The 18,976-nt window shown below is 39.6% G+C and overlaps 1 protein-coding gene and 1 long non-coding RNA gene across 3 annotated transcripts; both read right to left on the bottom strand.

Moving 5' to 3' along the window:
* Positions 1–2,067: 2,067 nt before the first annotated feature.
* LOC134680243 (uncharacterized) lies at positions 2,068–4,653 on the bottom strand. 2 transcript variants are annotated; one of them, XM_063539335.1, is made up of 2 exons: positions 2,651–4,653; positions 2,068–2,427 (listed from the first exon to the last, which is right to left on the bottom strand). In XM_063539335.1, exon 1 carries the CDS (start codon positions 4,596–4,598, stop codon positions 3,708–3,710), a length of 891 nt encoding a protein of 296 aa, XP_063395405.1. In that variant the 5' UTR covers positions 4,599–4,653; the 3' UTR covers positions 2,068–2,427; positions 2,651–3,707. The 2 variants fall into 2 exon arrangements, with proteins under 2 accessions (XP_063395405.1, XP_063395406.1); XM_063539336.1 differs by having other exon boundaries at positions 2,068–2,775; positions 2,866–4,653.
* A 1,366-nt stretch (positions 4,654–6,019) lies between these two features.
* LOC134680242 (uncharacterized) lies at positions 6,020–6,995 on the bottom strand. The gene is made up of 2 exons (XR_010100439.1): positions 6,603–6,995; positions 6,020–6,379 (listed from the first exon to the last, which is right to left on the bottom strand). It is a non-coding gene; the product is annotated as an uncharacterized LOC134680242 (long non-coding RNA).
* Between the last annotated feature and the right edge of the window lie 11,981 nt (positions 6,996–18,976).

Genomic DNA, 18,976 nt, shown 5'->3' with positions numbered 1-18,976 from the left:
CGAAAGTATGGTAATATTATTCTAGGTGACTGCTAAATCCTAAAAATTGTAATTGAATACGACTCACGTTCAGATAATTTCTTTATTCTTTGTAATAATGAAAATTTAAAGGTTATTTATTCTTTGTAATAATGAAACTGGTAAACTAGTAAACACTTAACACTCGATACTATATATTCTAGGTCTCTGGAACAACTTGCGATCCACGAGTGCCCCTTAAACTTAAGGGGAAAATATACAGAACGATCGTGAGACCTGTTGTAATGTATGGATCAGAATGCTGTGCGACGAAAGTAGCGGATAAAAGAAGAGTGCAGCGGTAATGAGAATGCTGAGATGGATGTGTGGAGTGACGAGGAAGGATCGGATTAAGAATGAGTATATAAGAGGAAGTTTGGATGTGTGGAGTGACGAGAAAGGATCGGATTAAGAATGAGTATATAAGAGGAAGTTTGAAAGTAGCCCCAGTAACGGAGAAAATGAGGAGTACTAGGTTACCGTGGTATGGGCATGTAATGAGGAGGGATGAATGCCATATAGGCAAAATAATGTTGGGGATGAATGTTGATGGACGGAGAGGGTATGGTACACCCAAAAAACGATGGATGGATTGTGTGAAAGAGCATATGAGAAAGAAAGGAGTGCTGAGGACACGAAAGACAGAGGAGACTGGAAGAGAAAAACATCTTGTTCCGACCCCACATAACGTGGGATAAGGGTAGGGGAAAGAAGAAGAAGACTATAATTATGACAATGTACCCTAAGTGTACTGCTCTTTGCGACAATTAACATTTCGCCACACAGAGTTACGGGCACGTACACAGGTTTCGAAAATTTTACACAGCCATTAAAGTTTAAACAAAAAGTCACGGAGTGCGGTGTGATGCAGCTCCGTGTTTTCTGTGGCTAATCTCGCGCGCGTCGCTACAGTGTTCGTGTACAATCACTGTCATAAATACGTATACACTTTTATCCTTTCACTATTGGAATAAAGTGCAAATTCGTACACATATTTATGCCCGCGATTGTACAAACTAAGAAAGCGGCAAGGCTTTGTACATTCTTACGACCTTTCTCATATAAACAACGTTGCGCAAGAAACTTTTGGCTAAGCTTTACTTCCTTAAACTCGTATCTCCGTTTACCGCCATTGTAGAAAGGACTTTATGCTATAAAGTTTAAGATAGTATATAATAAGGTAACTTGATAGACCACGACGTTGACAAGATAATTGCATGTTTAGAGCCTCAATTCACTCGACTTTAATCATCTTAAGTTCGGCTTGAGCCATGTAATACAAGGTCTATTGTCTTGGGACATGATGGGATCCGTTCGGTCCAGCCTTTGAATAAATCATCTCGCTTTATCTGTTTATAGACTAGTTATCTTAAAGCAAATAACATATATGTGCGTAGGATATGCACATCATTTTACATTATAAATTAAATATACGTACTCAAACATATAGTAGGTATAGGTATGTATGATACATTTTTTTTTATTTAACTAGCCTACTTTGCTGTCCTTACGTCCTACTGCTGGGCAAAGGCCTCCCCTCGTTTTTATGTATGGTAATATTATTACTAAAATGTAATTACCTTTTTGTCCGAGACTTTATTTGTTATAAAAATACATTACCCCAGAAACTGTAACTTTTATCTTTTTCTTTTTTTAAAGAAAGTATCTAAAACTTGGTAAATAGTTACAAAGTTGACTAACATGGGTGTGTTTACCGTTCGAGCTGCCAAACTCATTCTTATTACTTACAACTTTATAAAACCTGGCTTACCTTTTTCGTAAAGCACTTTGTCTCAGTTGCGAGCTCTATCCTCGTGTAACTTTTGGTTAGGTACCTCACAACAATGCGTAATCAGAGAGTCTATGGCATGAGATAAATCTTTGCTCTGATATCTATTTAAGTTTAAATTTCCAACAAACAGGCTGAATATACATAATTCATTGAAAACTGGACGGGTATCGATTCGGTTTGATTTACATCATTGTTAATTATTGTAATACTTTTTTTTTAAACTAAGGGTCCTGAAGGGGATAAAACAAACAACCCGATAGTGGACAGGTACAATTTAATTGCCGGCCTGGTTAAGTTTACACTTTGGAGCTTAAACACTACTTAACGACTTATTGATAGTAAACTAAATTTATATTTATCTAACCGGGTTTTAATTATTGTTGGTGATACTTGGTCGATTGCGCTATTGGATAGTTAATACTAAAAGGTGAATAGTCCAAAATCGCAGTTTAGGAAAAAGTAGTGAAAGGCTTAGCTGCACTGTAGCGACAGTCGACGGCTCTCTCTCGACCAGATGGCCGGAGGTTCCAATAGCTCCGACTCTGGCGGGGCCAGCTGCACAGGTCGACTGGCACAGAATCTGGCCTACCAAAGGCCGCGCCCCTAGTAGACACCTCCTGGAAAATTCCGGGTACGGGATTAGTTCCACTGGCTCAGGTCACGCCAAGAATCTGTGGTCCGTGCCACGTGAGAGTCCGTTTCACATAGGAACAAGGGTTTCCATGCGTAACCCTTTGGGGTTATATTACAGTATAGAATTCAGCGCTACGCGGGATACTTTTATGTGGCCGCATGGCACGCCATACAATTTCTGACAAAAGTATATGAACGACGCCTTACCTGTCGGAGGAAAATCGTCTTGCCGGGGTTTATGAGTGATCGAATATCAACTCCGAAGTGCCCAGGACGCTCCTGGTTCGCCCTTTCGGGAAACGGGTTAACCTCAAGGTACACCTGAGGGCAGGCTGAAATAAACGGTTCACGTCAATAATCGCATAATCCAACAACAGATTCCGAATTTCACGGTCTTCACAAACGAATGTAAGATTACTTACCAAAGATGAGAACGTTGTCCCAATTATTTAATATAAAGCCGAGCCCGGCTAGGTCGGGGAAGAAAATCCAAGTCCCAAAATGGCCGAATCATTCTCCCTCGGTGCCTCCTCTTCGATGTTGCCAGGGTTACAATCCCAAGGCATTTAACAAAACTGACGTGAAATTCTAAATACGGAAATTAGAACAGAGCGTGGTAAACGCTGCTGGACAAGCACGGTATGATATTTTTAAGAAAGGGAAAGGAAGACTCGACAATCTATACATTCCTACCCGTTCATGGAGAATGATAATAATTATTTTGGTAAGAACTAGTTGGCGATCGAACTGGTTTCGAAGGGATTCAGACCTATCTCCCTGGCAACACGGAATCGCTGCCAACTTGACAGTCCATCGACACTATTCGAGACACAGATTTAATCGCCCGTCCGGCTTCATAGAAGTATTTTGTTATCTAAATATTTTTCCATTACACACCCCCCTAACCAGGAGAATTTTACGACAGAGGCAAAAGACGAAGGAGTAAAATTCCAGCTCGCCCTCGAGCTGTGTCACCAGCCGAACGGTGTAAGGAGAAGGGAATCTAAGGACTTCCCTAGGACGTGGATTACGGCCCACAATCGCACGTCGATTTGTCCCTTGGCATCAATTGAGTCCGCGGGGCCGTCGCTGGAAACAATCGCATCTAGGCCTACGGGACAAAACAAAGAGAAAACAAAAAAAAAATTGAAGCCAACGTCGCTTCAATGGACAAACAAAATAAAAAAATAAATAAATAAAGCGCTTTCCCAAAAGATAATAGACTACCCGGATTGTGGAGTATTGGTACGTCTCGTTACAGGAGTCAAGTGGTGTGGACAGAACTTGGCTTGCAGTCTTTTATGTGCCATTTACCCAGACGCTTCCCATTCTCATCTTCCAACTCGTAGACTAAACGGGATATTTTCCGAATGACGCGACATTTGTCATATTTGGGTGCTAGCTTCGCCGAGAAGTATTTACCGGCGTTGCTCTGCTTGAAGGTGCGTTTCCACACTTCGTCTCCGACGTTGAATTCTATATCACGACGTTTATCATTGTAATACTTGATGTTGCGGTCATGAGCTTTCTGTAATAATTCCTTCACGGTCGGGTAAATGGCCCTAAGGGTCTTAATCTTGTCGAGGTACTCTCCCCGGGGGGAAAAAACGATTTCGTCGACCTCCTCGGGGTCGTCGTAAATTGTGCCATCCGGTACTGCTTGGCGTCCATGCACGAGCAGGAACGGAGTATATGATGTTGTTTCATTGACTGAGGTATTTAAAGCGAACTGTATACGAGAAATATTCACGTCCCACGAGCGATGATCCGATTCAACGAACGTTGATATTGCTGTTACTAGGGTCTTGTTGTAACGCTCTACGGTGTTGACCTGGGGACAGTAAACGGGGGTGTAGTGTAGTTGTGGGATATTGTAGTTGGCGAACAACTTCTGAACGTCCCCGCCGGTGAAGTAGGATGCATTATCCGCAATAATTGTTTGGGGGATGCCATGGATCATGAATACATGATCTTCTAATCTCTGGGAAATTACAGCCCCGGTTGCACGTCTCAAGGGAAACAACATACAGTATTTAGTAAAACAACATACTACTACCAATATATAAGTGTTTAGTTTCCTTGAGGGTGGTAGCGGTCCAACCAGGTCTATACTGAGGCACTGAAAGGGCCGACTGCAAACTTTCGCACTTCCCATGAAGCCTGGAGTCGGTTGTTGGCTGTGTTTATAAGCGGCACACACCGAGCAATTGGCGACGAATCGGACTACATCTTCATACATCCGTGGCCAGGAGTAACGAAGTTTTAACCTGTTATACGTTTTAGCGGTACCTAAATGTGCAGCAGTGGGGACTGCATGGTTAGCATGCATGATTTCTTCACGAAATTCCACTGGTATCACCTCTTTCCACTCGAAATCGGTAGTTAAGGCATTCTTTGATTTGGTGTAGCGATAAAGGCGACCATTTAACAATTGATAATTAGGTACCGATCCTGGGTTGGATTCACATTTGTTATAGATCTGCGAATACCAAGGGTCATTATTAGTGGTGTTTGTATCAATTAAACAGATGGGAACTGCCCTTGATAAGGCGTCCGGTACGATATGTTCTGAGCCTCTCCGGTGCTCGATTGTGAAGTTATAAGGTGAGAGACGACAACCCCATCTTTCGAGGCGCCCCGTGGGGTTTTTGAGATTAAGGAACCACTTCAAACTGGCGTGGTCTGTAACAATCCTAAATTGACGACTTCCTTCCAGGTATGGTCTGAAGTGTTCTACAACATTGACCACCGCCAAAGCTTCTCTCTCAGTGGCGGAATAATTTCTTTCTTGAGGCGTGAGGGATCGACTGTAATAGGCCAGTGGGTGTTCCTCTCCTTCAAATATTTGTGTCAGAGTTCCCCCGATGCCGAAATCTGAAGCATCACAGTGAACCGAGAATGATTTGGAGAAGTCTGGGCAGGCTAGAACTGGGGCCGTGGTCATTGCTACTTTTAACTCATTAAAAGCTTGATCCGCTTCTGGGGACCAACGAAAAGGTGGAGCGCCTTTTCGCGTGGACGTTAACTGATTGAGAGGTCCAGCAATGTTGCTGAAATTTTTAATAAATCGGCGGTAATACGACGCCGTACCTAGGAAGCGTTTAACATCTTTCCGACTCTTCGGTATGGGGAAGTCTACCACCGCTTTGACTTTGTCAGGGTCCGTGCGTAAGCCGTACTCGTCTACAAGAAAACCTAGGTACCTTAGTTGCCTACGAAAGAATTTACATTTAGATAGGTTTATTGTAAGGTTAGCATATCGAAGTCGTTCTAGTACGTGGCGGAGTAGGGTTAGATGTTGTGTAAACGTTTCAGAGACAATTATTATGTCGTCTAAGTATATAAAAATACGGCCGTTGTATTCTGGACCAAACAAAATGTCCATCAAGCGTTGCTGAGTTGCTGGGGCTGAGGTAAGGCCGAAACACATTACTTTAAAATGGAACAAACCGCGGCCAGGGACCGTAAAGGCGGTCTTTTCCATGGATTCCTTGGAATCTAAGCCCTGTTCGGGCGCCACTGTAATACTTTTTTTTTAAACTAAGGGTCCTGAAGGGGATAAAACAAACAACCCGATAGTGGACAGGTACAATTTAATTGCCGGCCTGGTTAAGTTTACACTTTGGAGCTTAAACACTACTTAACGACTTATTGATAGTAAACTAAATTTATATTTATCTAACCGGGTTTTAATTATTGTTGGTGATACTTGGTCGATTGCGCTATTGGATAGTTAATACTAAAAGGTGAATAGTCCAAAATCGCAGTTTAGGAAAAAGTAGTGAAAGGCTTAGCTGCACTGTAGCGACAGTCGACGGCTCTCTCTCGACCAGATGGCCGGAGGTTCCAATAGCTCCGACTCTGGCGGGGCCAGCTGCACAGGTCGACTGGCACAGAATCTGGCCTACCAAAGGCCGCGCCCCTAGTAGACACCTCCTGGAAAATTCCGGGTACGGGATTAGTTCCACTGGCTCAGGTCACGCCAAGAATCTGTGGTCCGTGCCACGTGAGAGTCCGTTTCACATAGGAACAAGGGTTTCCATGCGTAACCCTTTGGGGTTATATTACAGTATAGAATTCAGCGCTACGCGGGATACTTTTATGTGGCCGCATGGCACGCCATACAATTTCTGACAAAAGTATATGAACGACGCCTTACCTGTCGGAGGAAAATCGTCTTGCCGGGGTTTATGAGTGATCGAATATCAACTCCGAAGTGCCCAGGACGCTCCTGGTTCGCCCTTTCGGGAAACGGGTTAACCTCAAGGTACACCTGAGGGCAGGCTGAAATAAACGGTTCACGTCAATAATCGCATAATCCAACAACAGATTCCGAATTTCACGGTCTTCACAAACGAATGTAAGATTACTTACCAAAGATGAGAACGTTGTCCCAATTATTTAATATAAAGCCGAGCCCGGCTAGGTCGGGGAAGAAAATCCAAGTCCCAAAATGGCCGAATCATTCTCCCTCGGTGCCTCCTCTTCGATGTTGCCAGGGTTACAATCCCAAGGCATTTAACAAAACTGACGTGAAATTCTAAATACGGAAATTAGACCAGAGCGTGGTAAACGCTGCTGGACAAGCACGGTATGGTATTTTTTAAGAAAGGGAAAGGAAGACTCGACGATCTATACATTCCTACCCGTTCATCGAGAATGATAATAATTATTTTGGTAAGAACTAGTTGTCGACCGAACTGGTGTCGAAGGGATTCAGACCTATCTCCCTGGCAACACGGAATCGCTGCCAACTTGACAGTCCATCGACACTATTCGAGACACAGATTTAATCGCCCGTCCGGCTTCATAGAAGTATTTTGTTATCTAAATATTTTTCCATTACACTCACTCCATGAATGATCGACGAAGGCTGCATATTCTACAGTCTCAAATGCCATTAGTGACCCTGCAATGGTCAACTCGTAGGCCTTTTTAATTTTTTCAATATCAATGGGGACCTTTGTTAAAACCTACCTTGTCTACAGCAGCAGAAATTTCTCAACCAAATACATTTAAATATAATTTTACGTCGTAACAGCGACTGTAAAAAGATTTGGTAATTTATTTAAATTCAAGTCGCGCAAAGCTTTGCTTTATCGAATTAACAATCCGGAAAGTTTTCTGACAAAATCTGTAATGTCGCCGACTTGAATTTTTATCGAAATAATTTGAATGGAGTATTGGTTCAAAGAGCGAATCGCTCCATCCAGTCATGAGGCCAATTATTCGCTGATATTACCTTTCATAGTCTTTGTTTCCGCTGTGATTCGTTTGATCGCTTCAATTGACATTTCAGTATAACAGTTTAAAAATCCAGGATAGGTATAATGAAAACTTCATTATTAATTTCAATTATTTTTACCTATAATTTATGTAACAATTATGGAACATGATCAGTCAGTAGTAACAGTCAGTGACAAAAGTGACATTTTATCAGCTAGCAACTAACAAATCTAATAAATAACAAATCCAGTACGAATATGATGGTCGTTCTTGTCTACGTGACAGCGTGATAAAACGTTATCCGTCACTTTTATTCGCGCTCTGTTAAAAAGTGACGAATATTTTGTCACGCGGATAAAACCATCCATAATAGACCTGCAGATTAAATTCATAATCTGTTATTACAATCTGAATACGTTTCTAGTTGATTCAAGTCAGTAGTAACGGCTGCACACGGCCAATACAATTCCAATCTTATACGTAACGTTTTCATTCTCGACCTCCAGTATTGACACAGACGTTGGTGTCGTCATTATTTTCAGAGCCCTGAATGTTTCACGACGACGCTCGGTTCACTTATTTTTAATGATATCACCGCCGCGGCACGAATACCATCTGTGATGTGATACTTTGTCTATTTAATGCCGAAGTAGGAAAACATGTTATGATTTTACTCGTCTATACTATAGTTATAGTGGTTCGGTAACCACTTAAGTATTAATGTCTGGGAGACCGAGCTTTGCTCGGAAAACATATTATTAAAACCCAGAAATACGTGTTTTTCCAGAGATTAGACCTAGCTAGATCGATCTAGATATATATTAACCACAATTACAACACCAGTGCACCTAAAGCTTGCATACCATTCATTAAAAGTTTAAACCGTACTTTAGCTGATACCTACGTCAAACAGCGTCCTTACTCTTGGTGTTTGTCGCAATAACATAATTCTGATTTAAATTTTCACGATTTTTTATAACGCAGGACTTAATGTCGTATAATAATTTATTCATATATATGGTACAAAAACAAGTCAAAAAACAATATGTAAAAATAACTTAAAATTAAACTAAATACAAACTATTCTAAAATAAAATAAAACTAATCTAAACTAAATCTAAAAAAGGCCCCTGTGGCAAGGTCCCCAAGATGCTGGCTGCGTTACCCCGCTGAACTGCATGTCGTATAATTAAGTTTTAAAATTTTACCTCCGAAGTTTCGAGACGGTGATTGTATTGTATTGTAGTACGGGCGATTTTTCCGCAACTCGACGTCTTGCGCCTATTTTGCGTGATAGGGGGTGGGCTAGTCTTGCCAGCCCAGCTCCTCGAGGAATCCTATCAAACCTTTGATGTTGAGTAGGACCTCGGGGAGGTCTCTCGGGGATCCGAGATGTTTTGCCCTGTATGGGGCCAATCCGCTGCACTCCAGCACCACGTGAGAGGCTGTTTCTTCTTTCTCCATGCACCCACGGCATAGGGGACTGTCTGTGACACCTGTTATAAAAAGATGTTTGTTAAAAAGTCCATGACCTGTTATGACACTGGTTACCATACTCAGTCGAACCTTTCCTAGTTGAAGGAGCGTCCTTGTGAGCTTACCGTTCATGCTAGGCATGGCTTGCTTGGCCTGTCTGCATCCAGCTTGGTTCAGCCAGTGTTCTGTGTGTAGTTTCCCTGTACGTGCCAGCAGCATTGAGCGTACCTTACTAAACGGTATCGGGAGGATCGGTTCCGGGCCAATAGAGACGGTGATGTCCCCGTGGTCTCGGAGAACACTGGCTAAAGTTTAATTCTTAGCATCAAAAACTTATTAGTTTTGATATTTCAAATATAGATAATCCAGTTAACGAGTCGTTTCAAGTCAAAACGCGTATCCCATTAGCGTTAAACAAGTTTGAATAAAATTTATTTTAAGTATAGTGACTATCTAAGTATAGTGACTTTTGACTGAAAAGTTCCAGTTAAAACTAGTTTTTACCGAGGCCTATAAAACTAGCTTTAAGTAGAGAATACGCGTTTTCACTAAAAACGGATTTTGTTGGCGGGTTCATGAGACAATATTGGAAGATGGTAACGGTTCGATTCGGGAAATGAATTAGATCTCTACTAGATCTCAACAAGTTACGATATGGATAATTTAAAGATATTTGTAAGAACGATTTCGACAAGTTATGACTTATATATCCAAGTCACATCTAGTCGATATCTAATGTAAATCTAGTTGATCTCTATATCGTCTCTAGATCTTGTGATTATCTTGTTTCCCGAATACGCATGTATGTCATCGGTTTTACTCTAGACTTTTCATTTATAATGAAATCTCCCTGAATACGGCCGTAGGCGGAATTCGCGCAGCGATTCCCTCCCATGTTTTGTTTTAAATTGCATTTGTTTTATTGCGCACTGCGCTCCCTTTGTTTTACATTTTGCATTACACCGTTGCGCCGTCTGCCGGTTACGCTCCGCACTGTTATAGTGCGCTAGTAATGGACACCGCGAAACTGTTTCGCCTGGGGACATGTTGAACGGAATTCCGTGAAACGGGAACTTTGTTGCGACAATGGAGGACATTTACGTTGCACGGCGACCTGCGCTAGTGAATGTAAAAGGAAACGATTCAAATGTTTTCGAGTTATGTCATCATTGTTTCAATATGAATTAATGGATGGCCCTGGATACGAGTAACTTACCTGAATTAAGCAAGGGTAATTACAATATAATGGGCTTTCGTTATTCGAAAACAAATGTATACCTACTCTAAATTCGTAAAGTCTGTGAGATAATAAATACTATTTAGTTTTTGTAAAGTTCGGTTATCTGTTTTGGTGTCCATCTTGTAGCCGGATACATACGGCGCGATTCAGGAAATGAATTAGAGATTAACTCGATAACTTCGCGCAAATCGCGGCGCCAGCATATACTTACTATATCTTATCTAGTTAATCTCTAATTCATTTCCCGAATCGAGCCATTAGACTACATTATTAATTCTCTTAAAAAAGAAGAAAAAATCAATCCTTCGTCATGTTAATATTTTGTAACATTTTAATGGTTAAAGCTCATTTTCTATTTCACCTAAGTCAAGTTAGGTCAAGAACTATTGTGGCATTGTTAAGCTCTGTTTGTAACAAAGACGGTAATACGCGAGTTCTGCCACTTGCGTTAATAGCCTTAGGGCCCGATTCGGATTTTGAAATAGACATCTATTAGACATCACCAAGATACGATAATGATATGTTTAAGATCTAACCTGTCAAATTTGACATTTGCGCAATTCTGGAGATACTCTTGAACAATTTCCACAGGATATGACTTAGAGATCCAATTTACATCTAATAGACATCTTACTCTATCTAACGTAAAAGTGACATTGGTTGCCCGATTTGCGCTGCAAAAGAGAACTAGTTGATATCTAAACTATAACGTATCTAGAATGGATCTAGTACGTGTCGTCTCTTGTGAATATCTTAAAGTTCGAATACGGCACTTATTGTCGCACAAGGATGCCAATTCTGTTTTCAAAATTGATATTGTTTTCAATCTTATTTTGACACGACCTTAAGCCTGACTTAGATATGACAACTTGTTACGGTTTACCTTTCAGATTGCTCCGATTCTGCTTGAGATTTTGCCAATGACAACGTACATTTTCAAGGGTTATAAAACACCATTTCAAAATCATAAGATTTTTTTTATTTGAATTCGGATCCTGGAGACTTATTGGCATTTTTCTTCGCGCGTGTTTTTCAAATGTACTTGTTCGTACATGTATTGGCTCGCGCGTATGATAACAAAATGACATCATTTTGACATCAAAGCATAAGCATAGTTCTTATTAGCACCCTGACATTTCACCCGCACTAATAAGCAATACCCTATGAGACGACTCATGCACGGATATGATGGTCGTTCTTGTCTACGTGACAGCGTGATAAAACGGCATCCGTCATTTTCGATCCCGCGGTGTTAAAAAGTGACGGTAATTTTATCACGTAGATATAACCATCCATAATACGCAAGCTAATTGCATTTTGTTAACACCAATGCTCATAGTTATCAAAACAAGATGAAAACCATATCAAGTTGTTAAAACAGAATAGGCATCAAGGCCCTTGCGCAGACGATTCGCTAATTGAGCCGCGGAAAGCCGCTATTAAAAATGGCTGCAACAGATTTAAGCTGCTTTGTGACTCTGGGACAGAATAATGCTATTATATTATCGTGGATATCTATCATACTTAATGTGATGAACATCCGCTCTAGAAGGCGTATTTATTTGTTACGGCGCGATTCGGGAAATGAATTAAAGATGCACTAGATATGAAATAGAAAAGATATGTGACGTTCCACGGCAAAAGGTACCATTGCCCCGGCTGAATATTGGAGCGGCGTTAATAATAGTGCAAGCGCCAGCTGCCATCAGGTACCTTTTGCCGTGGAACGTCACATATCTTTACTGTTTCATATCTAATGCATCTCTAATTCATTTCCCGAATCGCGCCGTTACTCTCTTGTATAACGGTATAGGGTGGCTAAAATAATGCATCTTCATTTTTACTCCATTATTACTTATTATTAGTGCGAGCACATTGTGTACAGAGTATTTGTGACGTTCCACAGCAAAAGGTACCTTATGGCGGTTGGCGCTTACGCTATTATTAACGCCGCCCAATATTATTGCGGCGCTATGCGACGTAAGCGCCAGTCGCCATAAGGTACCTATTTCCGTGGAACGTCACATTTAATGCCACTCTCGTACATTTTTGGTCTCATTTCCATTTTACGGGAATACACAGCGCCGTAATACTCGTACCTAGTTTTCATTACACATGTTATTGTCAACTCCTTTATTAACTATGAAGTTATGAGATCAGTGACTATATTCAAAATCCGCAAATTGCTCTTGGTAAGTCTATATCTTTTTAAGTATAAGTACATTCTAATTACATAAAAAAAATTTTTTATTTTTATTTTATATTAAATGTGTTCTTGTTTACTGATTGTATTTTAATACCTTCAATATCTCCTGGGTTGATCCACGAAATAATTCTAGTATTATCTTACACTGAAAGGAATAACGTTCAGTTTTATTTTGCGGAAAACGTGAAATAAAATGCTAAGAATTTAGATTCCCCGCGCTCTGTTGTAATAAGAACTTCGTAGCAGTGTCTACGCCGTAACGGGTCTACGCCGTAGCAATGTACGAGTAATGCACCGGGGAACAATGCTCTTTCATCCCGTAACCAAATTAGTTCTTCGAAAGTTGCTTTCGGCTCGAATCGGGAAATGAATTAGAGATTCACTAGACATGAAATAGTGAAGATATGTGACGTTCCACGGCAAAAGGTAAGTACCTTATGGCGTCTGGCGCCGCGATTCGGGAAATGAATTAGAGATTAACTAGATATGAAACAGTTAAGATATGTGACGGCAAAAGGTACCTTATGGCGGCTGGCGCTTACGTCGCATAGCGCCGCAATAATGTTGGAGCAGCGTTAATAATAGCGTAAGGGCCAACCGCCATAAGGTACCTTTACGTATGGGGTGTCACATGTCTTTACTATATCGTATCTAGTTAATCTCTAATTCAATTCCCGAATCGCGCCGTTAGTTCCTCGAAAGTTGCCTTGAATTTCGAAGATTAGCTAGAGTCGTAGCGATAAAGTTTGAATATATGATTGAGGCGCTTGCGGCGTGACAGTGGCAGAGTTGTGAGCTACTGAATAGAATTAGTTGCGTCGTGTTGCGCGCTTTGACTAAGTGAAAGGCACGAGGTGAAAGCGGTAGCGCACTACACTATGTGCCTAATTCAGATTATGAAATAAACATATATTAGACACCTTTTACACATCACCAAGATACGATAACGATATGTTTAAGATCTAACCTGTCAAATTTGATACTTGCGCGATTCTGGAGATACTCTTGAACGATTTCCACAGGATATGACTTAGAGATCCAATTCGCATCTAATAGATATCTTACTCTAACGTAAAAGTGACATTGGTTGCCCGAATTGCGCTGCAAAAGAGAACTAGTTGATATCTAAACTATAACGTATCTAGAATGGATCTAGTACGTGTCATCATTTGTGAATATCTTGAAGTTCGAATACGGCAGTATGATTGTAGGTACTATTCTGTGATGATAAGATTGAAGAATGAGCATTAAAAACAAACAAGCAAACGTGGGCTCCTTAAGAAGCGGTTAGGGGATGCGAGAGGCAACTCTCGCGCAGGCAGCTTTCTCGCGCAAATGATTGCTAACGCTATACAGCACGGGATCGCTGCCTGCGTGATGGGCACCTTGGCGGGGGCCTAGGCTTTGAAGGTAAGTTTTAGGGATTTTTATTGTTTAGTTAGGTTTAGTTTTATTTATTTTAATTTATATGGTACTTAAGTATTAATTATTTACCTTACAAAAAGACAAAAAAAAACACACACACAATATAATATTATTAAGTGGGAAAAATGATAATCCACAAAATAGTGAGTTTAATTTGGAGAAGTATCCCATATTAATTGGGAATTTAAACTTTCACGTTTTGAACATGTGTTCAAAACGTGAAAATATGTATTAACTCCAGTGAAACCTGTGTCGAAAGGTCGGTAAATAAAGGTAGTAAAATAAATTCGCGATAGAGATCGTCTATATATGTGAGTTTAAATTAAAGTTTTAAAATGTTAAAAATTAATATTGTACGGTTCAATTTTATTCTAAATTTTAAGTGACAAATTGTCGCTCTCGCTTTAGACTCAACCACTCAAGTAGTCTACAAGAACTCGGAACAGGCGTGTGGCAGCATCATGTCACGCTACTTCGCGAAGACACTGGCCCGGGCCCGGTACACACAATTAAACTTTTGCTGAACTCCGAACACGTCCGTTCAAAGTTGAGTTCGCTCAAGTAGTTTTAAAGTCAGATAGGTGTGACTAAATTTTCATAATCGCAGCGGTCTAGGAATAAGACAGGTTCCAGAAGGTAGTGGATTTAATCTCAGCTCGAGGCGATGTTTTTTTTTAAACCAGTCACTTTTCGGTGAAATGAGACATCATGAGGAAACTGGACATATTGTAAACTTAAAAAAAAAGTCAAAAAGTTCATATGCAAGCTTGCGTAGAATCAAACATATGTGCCTTTTATTTGGGATTAGATTTCAAAAAAAGCAGTTCCATAATGATAGGTTGGTAAATTGTTTCCAAAGAGAAAGTATTCAGTATATTAACCTTCATATTAAACTCTACTACTACTCGTACTTTAATCGAGTATATGAGAGTATGGGACAGTAATTTCATTTTCGCGATTTTGGATTTGTCCCGTAATAAAAGTTGCTCAGTATAATCCCAAAACCTCTCTGGAAACTGTAATGCAGTTATTTTTTAGCCACCGTGTATAAAGACGTAAGACAGCGCTTCAGCTGACTGCAATAATGCTAAGGCATTAAATTAAGCTTACTGTAGACTACTATCTCGATTGTATGGCAAGTTAAACGCTCGTACAAACCATTATACGACAGCTCTCACATCACCAACAGTTGCTAAGAATTCTAAGGTTTAATTAGTACTGGTTTATCTAAGCGTTGAAGTAGGTATAGGAACAGAGTCGGCCACCAAACCCGAGATCCGCGGGCGCCGACCCCGCGCTTTATTTCGTCCATTAACATAATGGAGTACCGGCATAGAGCATAGAGCAAACAACACAGCGCCCTGAATGGGGATGGATTCAATTAGAAGAAGTGCGACTGGCTGAATACGAGGCGCGTGAATAGTGCCACCAGTCTTTTATACATTGCTAGCACGAATCGAGTCGTAAGGCCGTCTTTGTCTGTTAAGTGCATACGATTTGAGTGATTTAGGACGGATTTCGCATGACGTTCAACTAATTAGAACCATATAGTTAAGTCATGTCAAATTAGAAATAGGTTAATAATATTCTCTTCGGTTACCGCGATAGTTACTTACTCATTTAGTTATAATGCATTTTGCTTGTACTAGTCCGTACATGTACCTGTCTAGTGTCTATTGTCGTGAGATGGACGCTCGATACCTAATTTACATCATTTAGATATAATTTGGATTTCAGTGTATTTTTTTATTGGTCTGTTAGTCGTTTAGCAATCAAGAGCTATTAAAACTAGTTACTCGAATGTATGGATAAACTATCGATGTTTCCTTACATTACATATTGCGTCGTCACAGTTATGTAACGCTGCCATACATGACCCAAAAAATATTTATTAAGCTATGAGCTTCATCACATCTGATATTTGAGTAATTCTAAGCATTTCTAGCCTGAAGTGGGGGGGAGGGTGGGGTACAAAGACAGCCGCCACCCGTCATCTTTTAAAAAAATCTATTCTGATCCTGGTGGGTACTAGGGCAAGTTTGGTATCATTTTCGTATAAACCAAAGACGTAGAATTCATTGCTGATATTTGTTTTTTTCAGTTTCATAGTAATTTTTCAAGAAAAACGTAAAAATGTGAAAAATTTGGTTGGAGATTTTTGCTACGCGGAGCCGAAACTACAAGAGATAGAAAGTTTAAATTTGCACACTAGATTACATTTATAAAGTGTACAAGAAATAAGAAGCGATTTTGAGAAATTCAACCCCTAAGGGGGTTAAAAAGGGGATGAAAAATTGTATGGGGTTCAAGTTTTATTTTAAGCTAGGAATTTGAAACTTCGTAAAACGATATATTATTAAAATACAAGAAAACTAATTTCAGCGTTTTTGAAAATTCATCCCGTAAGGTGGTGAAGAAGGAGTTGAAAGTTTGTATGGATATCTAAAAATTTTTCGAACGCGGGACTTGAATCTTTGTATTTGGGGATATTATTAAAAGACAGGAAAAGTAATTTCAGCGTTTTGTAAAATTTATCCCCTAACATGGTTAAAAAGGGGTTGAAAGTTTGAATTCATTACAAATCCGAGTAGACACACATTTCTTATTGCCTCCCAGGCTTGAAATGCTTAGAATTACTCAAGGAACATATGTGATGAAGCTCATAGCTTAATAAAAAAATTTTGGGTCAACTTTATAACTGCTTCCGCTAAAAGGTGTAACATAATGGATGCAGTAAAATGCACCTATTCGTTCAATTACTCTACTTGCTAGCTTTATTTTTTGTTCGGCTTTTCAACACAGTCAATCAATCAATGGAATGGAATGCATGTACCTAGTTGGTTTTTAAGTATCATTTATTACAAACTAGTGTAGTTTTATTGCCAAACAATAAAATATCCTGAATTTATTTATTTTTATTAGGGTTAAAAAGTCAGTTAACAGTGCTTGAATGCAATAATCGAGGACATTTAGAATTTAACTTCGGCAATATTGCAGGTGGGGACAATAGAGCCTGAGCAAGTTCCGCGAAACTGCAGTACACAATTTCAACTGGTTGCCTAAATGCGGGTAAGTCATCCAATCTAACCTGACCTTTTAATCCGTGGTAACTGAACGTAATCAGAGAACGTGATTACAGTGGTTCCCCTGAGTCTGTCTTGCCTATTCTATTTAATGAAATAAGCCATATTGCCGAATTCAGTCGTGCAAGAGAGCCACTTACAGGAAAATCGAGCCATTGTACGGACTTCGATTTGAATTAACAGCGAAATGGAAGTCAAACTACTTATGGATGCAACTAAACGAAAAAACTTGGCTTTATTTTGACAATCCAAGCATTGGTTACTAATTATTTTGCTCATCTCCATCGATTTACAATTACACATTACCTTCATGGTGAAGTAAACAGAATATACTAAATTTTACTTTTCTTAATATATAGTAAGAAAAGTTATTTCAGAGTTTTCTGAGATGTTAACCTTCGATCAGACTGGCAGCACAATATTTAACAATTTAACAATTACCAATGCATTTTTTTAGGAATAACCTGTCATATTTTTTTATGTAAGTACAATTCAATGAATCTAATGATATTATTTTCCGTATAGATCCAGTTTTAACTTTACTGACAATATAAAATGAAGATTCTACTACATCAATCTCTCTAACTATAGAGATGAAACTCTGTTTGCATCTATCTATAGAGATTGAAAATTGCTTCACAGCCATATTCGAACTTTAAGATACGTCAAATAGTAGATATGGAAACGATATGGACCGATCCATATCGTTTCCATATCTACTATTTGACATATCCCAATCTGCCAGTGTCAAACAAGTGTCAAAAGTGAGGTTTCCGCAAACAAAACGTCTCTTTTGACACTTGTTTGACACTGACATAATCCAATATATATCTGTTCCATATCTATTATTTGACGTATCTTAAAATTTGAATATGGCTGTTACGCAATAGCATTAATTTTAACAATAGCCTTTCTTGAGATATCTATAAATGATTACGTCTGGATGCCACGATGAACGGCGCCGTAGCAATTAAGTGTCTTCATAGAAATTCATTTCGGTTTAATTTATGTCTTTTCATTCATCTGTCTCAGACAGCCCGCGGGGCAATCTTGTGTCTCCCGGCGTCTAACCGCAGTTTTGCTCACTGATTCTGAACATTTTTGCGATTTTATAAGTTTACACTTTTAAATTCTTTATTCTAAGAGAGGCCTTTGTGTCTGTTTAATAAACACTAAATTCAAATGGACTTATATGTATTAAGGTTTGACAGATGTTTGTAAGTAACGCTGGTAACGAGTACCCGCAGATTGACTACAATAATAAAAATACCCACAAGTAAGCAAATTTTATCCCAACTGGTAATTACACTCCAAAATTTTCTATCCGAACCATCCTAGCCGGTATTTGCCAAACCCGCGATAAGAAACTAAAAAAAAAACTAGAAGCGCCTACGTGAATCTAATTAAGTGGGAGAATAGCATCACGAAAGCTAGTTCGTTAGAGAAGTGATGCCTCGACAAAATGCGTCGATGCAAGCGCATCCTGAAGCCAGCGATTAATTAGGACGGAAGATCGCCGACGGCGCACAAACAACGTGAAAGATATTGATTCCTGTGGAACTCACAAGTTTTAAAACACGCCGTATAGGAAGAATCTAGAAAATGAAATTATGGAATACGGTGGATGCGAAACAGCGTTAAAAATAAATGGATGCTAAATTCTAGAAAGAGAAAAGTGTCCCTGTAACTACGGTTTAATAAAACCACCCAATAAAGTAGTTACTTTGATTTTGAATATGCAGACCAAGCGCGAAGTGTGATTGCACATGAACGATTAATTAATGATGTCTTGGTGTTTTAATAATGTTGGAAAACACCAATCACATTATTTATTTAAAAAAGTTGTGACATGTTTTTCCAAACGGATATCATAATAA

Source organism: Cydia fagiglandana, chromosome 3 (assembly GCF_963556715.1).
Source record: "Cydia fagiglandana chromosome 3, ilCydFagi1.1, whole genome shotgun sequence".
Taxonomy (NCBI): domain Eukaryota; kingdom Metazoa; phylum Arthropoda; class Insecta; order Lepidoptera; family Tortricidae; genus Cydia; species Cydia fagiglandana.
The sequence above is the reverse complement of the archived record's forward strand: the minus strand, read 5'-3'. Positions and strand labels throughout refer to the sequence as shown.

Coding starts and splice junctions, on each gene's coding strand:
- LOC134680243 (XM_063539335.1), bottom strand. CDS start 4,598: ATGGGAAGTGCGAAAGTTTGCAGTCGGCCCTTTCAGTGCCTCAGTATA.